At 40.4% G+C, this 10,830-nt stretch overlaps 1 protein-coding gene across 1 annotated transcript in view; it reads left to right on the top strand.

Annotated features, from left to right (window-relative positions):
* SYTL5 (synaptotagmin-like 5) overlaps window positions 1-10,830 on the top strand; it is a 204,936-nt gene that overhangs the window by 111,436 nt on the left and 82,670 nt on the right. The window contains exons 6-7 of the mRNA XM_006864299.1: window positions 2,794-2,935; window positions 9,233-9,362. Of these exons, the coding sequence (XP_006864361.1) occupies window positions 2,794-2,935; window positions 9,233-9,362 (272 nt within the window). The remainder of the gene's footprint in view (window positions 1-2,793; window positions 2,936-9,232; window positions 9,363-10,830) is intronic.

Below are 10,830 nucleotides of genomic sequence, written 5' to 3'. Positions count from 1 at the left end.
ACTAATTTCACTCAGCATGATTTCCTCAAGGTTCATCGATGTTATGTGGTGGTTTACCGCTTCCTTGTTATTCTTCAATGTAGCATAATATTCCATTGTGTGTATGCACCACAATTTGTTTGTCCATTCTTCAGTTGATGGGCACTTTGGCTGTCTCCACCTTTTTGCTATTATAAATAGTGCTGCTATAAACATTGGTGTGCATATGTCTTCTGCTGCTATAAACATTGGTGTGCATATATCTTTTTCTTTTGGGTAAATACCAAGTAGAGGGATTGCTGGATCATAAGGTATTTCTATTTTCATCCTTCTGAGGAAATGCCATATTGTTTTCCAGAGAGGCTGGACCATTTTGCATTCCCACCAGCAATGCAAGAGTGTCCCCGTTTCTCCGCATCCCCGCCAGCATTTATTGTCTCCTCCATTTTTCATCTTTGCTGTTATTGTTGGTGTGAGATGGTATCTCATTGTTGTTTTGATTTGCATCTCTCTAATAGCTAGTGATCATGAGCATTTCTTCATATGTTTGTTGGCTGCCCATAACTTTTTACAAAGTTTCTGGGTGGTGGAAATTGTCTCACACCTAGAAGATACTCAGCAAATGGCAACTGCTGTTTGCATGATTATCATGAGTGGTGGTAGCAATCAGGGCATGTTCAATTTCGGTGCCTTCTCTGGATCAGAACGATGAAAAACGTATGAGGTGCATTGACAGTTCCACAGGCCGTTCTCTACTCTTCTGCCAGATGTATCTTCTGGTAATGACAAGTGCACATTTAAATATGCTTTATAAAATTACCCCTTCGTTTCTTCCTTTAGTCTCTCCCTTTGAGTCTCTCCCTAATCACTATTAAGGAGCGCTGGTAGAGTATAGGTCACGAGCTGTGCTCAAGGTCAACAGTTCAAAACTACCAGCTGAACAGGAGAAAGATGAGGCTTTCTGCTCCCGTAAAGATTTATAGCCTCAGAAACCCTATGTAGGATCACTATGAGTTAGAACTGACTCCACAGCATACCACCACCAATCACTATTAAGTTTCACTATTGTGCTTTATCAGTATCATGCACTATTATAAATACACTTACTAATGTACTTTATTAAGATAATAACTGATAGAGCAAAATTCATAAGCACTTATATTTTGCTACTTAGCATATATTCAGCTCACTGAGGGTAAGGAATAAAATGAGAATGAACATTTCCCCTAGTGTAATTTTGCAAAACTAATGTTTACTTCTGATGCTTCATTTAATAAGAAATTTTCATCATCTCTACGGTGAGGTCCTTTTTTATTAATAATTATTGAATGAAATTGAATCACTTTCAGCAAACATGAAAGTAATTCAGGCCCATGCAATAAATGTCATGATTTTTATATTACACTTATAAATGTGTACCTTGTATTAGACACTAAAACAGCAAGGGAAATGAAATACAATTTTTAATCATCTATCAAACATGTACTGAGAGGCTCCTTTGCACCAAGGAATTATGAAAATATTGGTGATGCTGAGGTAATACAACATGGACTCTATTCCCTAGGATCTGACAGTTGAAAGTGGCACCAAGGCCAACAAAAATGGATTCATTGCGGAGTCAAAAATTTTATCATGCAATCAAGTGTTCAATAGTTTTGCATACACCATAAGTCAATAGGAACGGACTACAGCAGAAGTTGACAAGGCCTATGTTTGAAAGGAAAGGAGTGCTTGAGAAAGCTGGAGCTCATTTGGACCTTAAAGGATAGGGAAGACTTGAATAGACGAGACTGGCTAAGTCTGCTAAGTCTGTTCTGACTCATAGGGTTTCCAAGGAGTGGCTGGTAAGTTTGAACTGCCAACCTTATGGTTAGCTAGCCAGTGCTTATTGTACAATGCAACACTAAGATATATGTATTGTTGTTGTTAAGTACCATTGAGTTGGAAGCGACTCACAGAGACCCTGCATAGGGTTTTCAAGGAGTGGCTGGTGAGCTTTAACAGCCAACTTTGCAGTTCAAATTGACCTTTTGATCCAGTGCTTATCCACACCAGTACTCCATAAACTTGTGTACACACACACACACACACACAGAGAGAGAGAGAGAGAGAGAGAGAGAGAGAGAGAGAGAGAGAGAGGCTTCTGATGTGGTATTGTAGGGTTAGTACTAATCTGAGAGCCACGAGGTCGGAAGTTCACACCCACCAGCTGCTCCTTGGAAACCCTTAACAGCAATATATATTTGTTGTTTAGTGCTGTCGAGCCAGTTCCAATTCATAGTGACCCTATATAGGGTTTCCAAGGGACAGCTGGTGACTTTGAACTGCCAACCTTTTGGTTCAAACTGACTTTGCAGTCCAGTGTATTAACCCACAGCGCCACACCAGGACTTCATATACATATGTATGTTGTTGTTAAGTGCCACCAGGTTGATTCCAATCCATAGCAACCCTATACAGGGTTTCCATGTGTTTCAAACCAACTTTGCAGTGGAGAGAAAATGAGCAAGAGCCTTATGGTGAGTTGATACAATAGTAAGAAATTGGACCATCTGCAAGAATGTTGGTTAGAAATGGGGAATAAAGTTGGAAGTGTAGGCAGAAGTTCAATTACAAGCACACAGGTGTCAGGCAAATGGGATTGAACTTAGTGATCACCTGAAGGTCTTTGATGAGGAAGGCCACATGACAATTGCTGACTGGTGTGGCTCTATACTTTAGTTTACATGTCCATATCAGTCTCCTTGTAAACTTTTGCTTGCCTAAGTCTTTGTTCTGTGTCCATGTCACAATCAAAATTTGCTTTCTTTTTAGGGGAAGCACTGGTTCATCAGATCTCAATGACCAAGAAGCTGGTCCTGGACCCTCGAAGGGCAGCCGAAGCGATTGCATTACCCCAGTCAGTCAAAGGTCACCAGTCCCAAGCACACGCAGTGTAACCTCAGTCAGCAGTAGAGTAAGTGCACTAACATGAGAAGACTACCAACATCTGGAACTCGATCTCACAACCATGACATGACTGGGTTTGAACAATTTTATTGGAGAAGTTTGTTTTTCCAGACTGAACCTCCCTTGGCCTTAGCTCTTCACAGAAAATTCAAAGCCAAGAGCAAAGGACAGGACCAGGCTCAAAGGTGGCATTTGTATGGTCAAGGTTTAAATGGCCGTATGTTTTAAATAGAGTCTGGGTGTGGTACTGTAGGATAAGCACTAGACCTTAAGGTCGGCTTGAACCGCGAGGTTAGCCATTCACCATCTGCTCCTCAGAAATCCTATACAGGGTTGCTATGAGTCAGAATTGACTCACTGGCACTAAATGTTGTTAAGTGCTGTCAAGTCAGTTCCAACTCATAGCGACCCTGTATAGGGTTTCCGAGGTGTGGCTGGTGAACTTGAACCACCTACCTTGTGGTTCAAACCGACCTTGCAGTCCAGCGCATTAACCCACAGTGTCACACCAGGACTCCCACTAAATAGCAACATTTTTATAAGGTGCACCTGACCCAATCCATGGGATCTTCAATTGCTTCTTATGTATGTGGACAATGAATAAGGAAGACAATAGAAGAATCAATGCATTTGAATTATGGTGTTGACAAATAATATTCTAAGTGCCATGGACTGCCAGAAGAGGCAAAAAATCGGTCTTGGAAGAAGTACAACCAGAATTCTCCTTAGAAGCCAGGATGGCGAGACTTCATCTCTCATACTCCGTACATGTTGACAGGAAGGATCATTTTGATAGAATGTCAGCGAAAAACAGGAAGACCTCCAATGAGATGGATTGACACGTAGCGACAACAGGCTCAAACATAACGATTCTGAGGATGGTGCAGAACCAGGCAGTGTTTCGCTCTGTTGTGCATAGGGTTGCTATAAGCTGGAACCTACTCAACAGCATCTAACAGCAGCAACAACAACATTGCTTCTTAGAACAGATATCCACAAGTTAGCTGCATTAAGTTTTCCCAAACTAATTTAAATAGGAAAAAACAGAACCTTGAAATCTTTTTATAGTTTCACTTTTCATGTTGTTGTTGAGGCTGACTCATAGCAACCATGTGTACAACAGAACAAAACACTTCCTGGTTCTGTGATAGTTAAAAGCAGTCAGTTTAAGGACTAACATACGCCTGACTCAAGTCATGGTGTTTTCAATAGTCTCATATGCATGTGAAAGTTGGGCAGTGAATAAGAAAGACTGTAGAAAAATTGATACATTTAAGTTATGATGTTGGAGAAGAATATTGAAAGCGCCATGGGATAAACAAATCTGTGTTGGAAGACGTACAACTAGAATATTCCTTAGCAGCCATGATGGGTAGACTTCGCCTCTCATTCTTCAGACATATTGTCATGAGGGACACTATGCTTGGTAAAATGGAGGATCAGCAAAAATGAGAAAGGCCCCCAATGAGATGAATTAGTACAGTGGCAGCAGCTATGGGCTTCGGGATAACAATTGTGAGGATGGTACACAATCGGGAATGTTTCATTCTGTTGTGCATAGTGTCAGTATGAGTAGGAACCGACTCAATGGCACCTAATAACAACAACAAGGTTAAGAGGAATATGAGTAGCTCCAGAAAGACTTTTTATCAGGGTAGTCATGGCACGTTCCAATGAGAAGAAGACATTTGAGCAAAGATTAGAAGGATGTGATGAAATTCGCCATGCAAGTGTCTGAGGGAAGTTGTACATCCAGGGAGGGAATCAATGATATATAGCAGGTACACATAGGAAGGCTATCCTACTGACTTCTAGCTGGCCTCCATTATTGTCCTTGCACAACCAGTGTGCTACAGGATAATGCACTGAATCGCAAGGTTGGTGGTTCAAATCCACCAGCTGCTCCTTGGAAACCCTATTACAGGGTCACTATGAGCCAGAACTGACTCAACGGCACTTAATAACAACAACCAAGGGGGAAAGCCAGTGCAAAATCCCTGAGATGGGAATGTGCCTGGTGCATTCAGGGGAGAGCAAGGAGGCCCATGTTTCTATTATTAGTGAACAAAAAGTGAAGTAGTAGTAAATGAGTTCAGAGAGCTAAAGGGCTAGATGTGGCCTTGTGAAGCACTGTGTGACTTGTTGCTTTTACTTGGAATAAGATAGGGTGAGGGTAGTTGGAGTATTTTGAACAAAAGAGTGACATGATCTGCCATCTGTTTAAGTAGAATCTGGAAACTGTGCTAAGAAGCAGCAGTAGGAGAACAAGGATGGACCCCAGAAGACCAGTTAAGAGGCCCTGGCAATACTCAAGAGTATTGGAGCGAGAGAAACAGGGACATAGCAGTGGAGGTGGAGCAATCAGATCGTGTGTATATATTGAAGGAGCAATCAAAAGGCATTCAGACATTTAAATAATAATTATAATCATTTTATTTAAGCATGTATAGCCTAAATTGTGCTCACTGCTTAGATAAAAGCACATTTAAAATGCCTTAAATATTTATGCTAAACGCAACAAGCAGCTTCTGTTCAATAGCGCACAAAGCACATGGAGAGTTGATGATCACACTCACTTCTTTGGCAACGTTGCAATGAATGCTATTCAATGTTTTTAGCAGCTGGCATGGCTGAGGTACTGAACAATCAGAGAAGACATTAGCACAGGGCTGGTGAAGCATCCTGGAGGCCCTGCCAAGCTGTGAATTTGCTCAGAATGGGGGAAGAGCTAGGGTTGTGGAGGAGGGGGTCGTACAGGGGCAGGGGTGGGTGGACTGGAAGTAATGCTGTTTACTAACTGATTCAGAACTTAAAACTTTTTAACTTAAAAAAGTTGTTAAACTTTAAAAACTCATGCAGCTGTATATACCACTGGGTTGCGGTTAACTAACTAGTCAATTAATTGAGTTTGTTTTTGAAAGGAGGATTATATTCCCAAGTACCATTGGAGATGGTAAAGTGGGGAGATCACCCTTGTCAGATGCTAATAGCCTTACACCTAACAGCCTCTCTATGCTTATTTCTTTATTAAAAAACACCTGAATTTTCCCCAACAGAAGCTCACTGCAATTGGGTATATGGCCCCAAGTCAACTGGGACTCACAGTAACCCCATAGGAAAGAGTTGAATTGCCCTATACAGTTTCCAAGTCTGTAATCTTTAAAGAAGCAGATTGCCACATCTTCCTACTGCAAGATCAGCTGGTAGATTTGAACTTCCAAGTTTTCAGTTAGCAGCCCACTGTGCTATGAGGACTGCTGAGTCAGTTTCTATGTTGATCTATCTCACTCTTTCATTTTCAGTTCTCCATTGAGTGAGAGAAAAAAGAGAACAGGAAAAATTATTTTGTGTTAAATAAACATGAGATGTCATAGTAGTTTATGGTGCACATTTGCTCTTTCATGATGAAAGGAAGGGTAGAGAGATGATAATCAAGAAAACAGTTTCAAAATTTCCCATTTCTCAGATTCTCATTGCTTCCATGTTCTTTTTTTTTGTTTATGTTATTGATAAGTGCAGTAGTGTCTGTTCTGACTCAGTCTAGGGTTTACGAGGAGCAGCTGGTGAGTTTGAACCTCTGATCTTGCAGTTCAAACTGACTGCAATTCAGTGCCGCACCTGCAGCACCACACCAAGCCTCCAAACATTAATAGTCTATGTCAATTAGAGGAGTTGGTAACTCTGTTACATGTATTATGTGTTAAAGAATAATCAAAGACTAAAAATAATGTGTATTGAAGCTAAGTTGATCAGCCTGTCAGGCAATGAAAGCCACATCTCTTTGGAGTGAATTCATCAAAATCTTCTTAATTGTCTAATAAGAAGACTAGAGATAGGGCAACAAAAAGGGACTTATGAAATGACGTTGAAAGGCACTATTTGATTATTTACCAAAGAAGAAATTCCAATCTCTTTTTAGATTAGATTATTATCATAATCTTTACATCATTTGTCACAGCATGTAGGGAATACATTTTTTAAATGAAAAATGGAAACATGAGAGTCTTGAACTTGTCCTCTGCTATGATGTACACTGATAGTTTTGGGGTTGACATTTTGACCCTCCATGGTACATACTGCATTTTAATGTCTGTACAATATTCATTGACTCATTGTACTCAATATTAATGATATTCCCAGGACTCCTGATGAAAAATGTCTCTTGACATAACTGACACTAAGGAACTTGGTCTTGATTCAGTGGAGGGTTCTGTGTGGTTAACAACTTTGTGAAAAGAAGATCTGGACAACTGACCTAAATGAATTTATCCATTTTACCTCTGCCATTGGCCCAGGATCGGGCAATGTTTCATTCTGTTGTGCATAGGGTCTCTGTGAGTCGGTACTGACTCGATGGCACCTAACAACAACAAACCTCTGTCATGATGTGGTGCTGTCGGATCAGCACTGTGCTGCTAACTACCAGGTCTGGTGTTCAAACCCACCAGCAGTTCCTCAGATCCACCATGTAGAGGGTTTAAGAGGAGCAGCTTATGGGTTAGAACCTCCAACCTTGTGGTTTAAACCAACCTTACAGTTCAGTACTGCTCCTACAGCACCACACCAGGCTTCCAAACACTGATGTTGTTGTTAAGTGTCGTAGAGTCAATTCCAACCCATAGCGACCCTGTATAGGGTTTTCAAGGAGCAGCTGGTGAGCTTGAACCACCGACCTTGCAATTCAAACAACTTTGTAGTCTGACGCATTAGGCCATAGTGCCACAGTTAGTCTATGTCAATTAAAGGAATTGGTAGCTTTGTACTTTCTGTTATATGTATTATGTGTTGAAAATTAATCAAAGACTGAAAATAGAGTATGTTGAAGCTAAGTTGATCAACCTTTTAGGCAAGTGAAAGTCACATCTCTTTGGAGTGCGTTCATCAAAATCTCCCTAAATGTCTAATATGAAGACTAGATATAGGGCAACAAGAAAGGAATTCCTTCCTGTATGAGGTTGAATGAAAGGCACTATTTGATTATTTTCCAAAGAAGAAATTCAAGTCTTTTTTAGATTTGATTATTGTCATAATCTTACATCATTTGTATAGACTTTTAACCTCAACCCACTTTTCAAAAGGTCCAAAATTAATAATCAAATAGTGCCTTTCAACCTCATACAGGAAGGAATTCCTTTCTTGTTGCCCTATATCTAGTCTTCTTATTAGACAATTAAGAAGATTTTGATGAACTCACTCCAAAGAGACGTGGCTTTCACTTGCCTGACAGGCTGATCAACTTAGCTTCAATATACAACTTTTCAGGTGCCGATAGAGTCTTGGCTGCTGTAATAGCCCAAACCCGTGAGGTTGGGATATTGTAATCAGTGTCATTTATAATAAAAGGGGGCTTCAAAAGTTTGTGGGGAAATCTCATTATCTTTTCATTCCATTTTTCCATGAACTTTTTGAATCCACCTTTTATGCTACAATAAAAGCATGTCTTAGACAGAATTCTGTCACATGTAGAAACAGTTTTCAGCAAGCACCAAAACCAAAAAAAAAATCCCCTATTCCTGTAAATTGATGAACTCCCTACTGTTCATCATTTTATAAACTTTGGTAAGTCTCTAAAGATAACTTTATTCCAAAATAACGTACCCAACCATATTTTGATCAATCAGTCATCTAGATGGAAGCAATGGGGGAAGACATGAGATTCCTTCAATTCATAATTGCAGTTGTTAAGTGTCATCAAGTCTGTTATGAGTGATAGCGACCCTGTATAAGGTTTCCAAGGAGCGGCTGGTGGGTTACCTTTGGTTAGCTGTCCAGTACTTAACTTATAGCACCACACCAGGTCTCCTCAACTCATAATTTTTTCCTCCTAAAGTAGAAATCCTGGTGTGGTACTGTAGGATAAATCACTGGACCGCAAGGTCAGTTTGAACTACAAGGTTGGTTTTTCAAACTCACCTGTAGCTTCCTCAGAAACCCTTGGCAGGGTCTGTATGATACGGAATTGACTCCATGACACTTAACAACAACAACAAAGTAGGCACTGGACTGCTAAGCTCAAGATCAGCTGTTAACACTGACCAGCCAATCTTGGAAACCCTGTGCAGGTCACTGTAAGTTGTAACTAACTTGATGGCACACGACAACATTAAAGCTATACACACAAATGCAAATTTGTACATTGTAAATATACTGAAGTATATGGTAGTATTTTAAGCAATTCACAGTCACCAGCCCCTCCTCAGAAACACTATACAGGGTTGTTATAAGTTGGAACTGAGTAGATGGCACTTAACAACAGCAATCATGTGGTTTTTGTTTTGTTTTTTCATTTTTACTTTGTGGATAGGAGCACGGTTTTAATAATTTCATGAGTTTGGCTGCCACTGAAAACACCTCTGAAGATTTCACAAAGCGCCATCACAGAAACACTTCAGGCACGCCTTCCATAGCTATATCTGGGACCTCCCTCTCCTCAGGTAGGTATTTACAAAATATCCACTCGACTGTTAAAACTTACTGTATCAGGTGGAATTGACTGCCTGATACCCATTTCATGACTTAGAAAATAATCATCTCTTCTTTAACCCACAGTGGTTAGTCTATTCTATGATAATGGCTTGATGGTAGACTTGGATGATGGCGTAGGCTTTTTGGATTCAAGCAAAATCTATTTAAGTGAATATATATTCTTGCCAGGCCTCATTCCCAAGTTTCAGACTATACCAGAGTGTCAACAAAGTAGGATAAGAAATGTATCTGCCCGCTAAACTGCAAGGTCAGTTTCAACCACAAAGTCATTTCAACCACAAAGTCGTCCGTTCAAACCCATCAGCTGCTTCTCAGAAACCCAATACAAGGTCGCTATGAGTCGGAACCTACTTGATGGCACTTAACAACAGCAGAATTCATTTGGACTCCTGGTGGTGCTGTAGAATATGCACTGGACTGCGAACTGCAAGGTCAACAGTTCAAATCCATCATCTGCTCCTTGGAAACCTTATATAGGTTCACCATGAGTTGGAACAGACTTAACAACAGTACGGTACCTAACAACAGCAACAGGATACATTTAACAGTAGTAGTGGGTTGCAATGAGGTGGAACTGACTTGATGGCACTTAACAACAAGAAGGGGTACTTTCATAGAGTTCAAAGAAATGGTAACTCAGGTTATGTTGGTTGGTTGTTATGTGCCATGGAGTTGGTTCAGACTCATAGCGACCCTGCAGAATGTTTCTGAGGCTGTAAATCTTTACTGGAGTGGAAAGCCTCATCTTTCTCTCACAGAACAGCTGGTAGTTTCAAACCGCTGATGGTGAGATTATCAGGCCGGTTCATAACCACTGCGCTACCAGGGCTCCTTAGATCAAGTGATATGGTAGGCAACTTTCCCAATATTGAGGCAGATACATCATTCCAAGTTATAAATATGGAGTAATTTGCAAGCAGAATTAATGTACCAGCAGTCATTCTTTTCATTGTGTTGTACACTGAATGAAATATAGCATTTCACTGAATAAGGAAGCTCTTTAGAGAAACGTGTCATAATTATAACGTTTATGTCCCATGTATAGAATCAAAATATGATGAGATCCTCAACATGAAAAACTTACTGTTACCTAATGATATTTGCAGAAAGCCTAAGGCTGAGTTCTGTTGCTGAGTTGGGGCATCTCTCCTAGTCAGCCACTTCCCAAAGGGTTTTCTAAATGTGCATGGTGATTGATGCATTTCTTTTCAGGAATGGTAAAACAGATCAGCTGTTAAATGAAAAATTAAAAACTAGTCTAGAAACCATCATCATAGGCCCCATATCTATTCTTTGTTGTTGTTGTTGTTAAGTGCCATCGAGTCAGTTCTGACCCATAGCGACCCTGTAGAGGGTTTTCGAGGAGCAGCTGGTGAGCTTGAACTACCAACCTTGCAGTTCAAATGGCTTTGCAGT

This window comes from Chrysochloris asiatica, unplaced genomic scaffold (assembly GCF_000296735.1).
Source record: "Chrysochloris asiatica unplaced genomic scaffold, ChrAsi1.0 scaffold00062, whole genome shotgun sequence".
Taxonomy (NCBI): domain Eukaryota; kingdom Metazoa; phylum Chordata; class Mammalia; order Afrosoricida; family Chrysochloridae; genus Chrysochloris; species Chrysochloris asiatica.
This window is presented reverse-complemented; position numbering and strand designations above follow the sequence as displayed.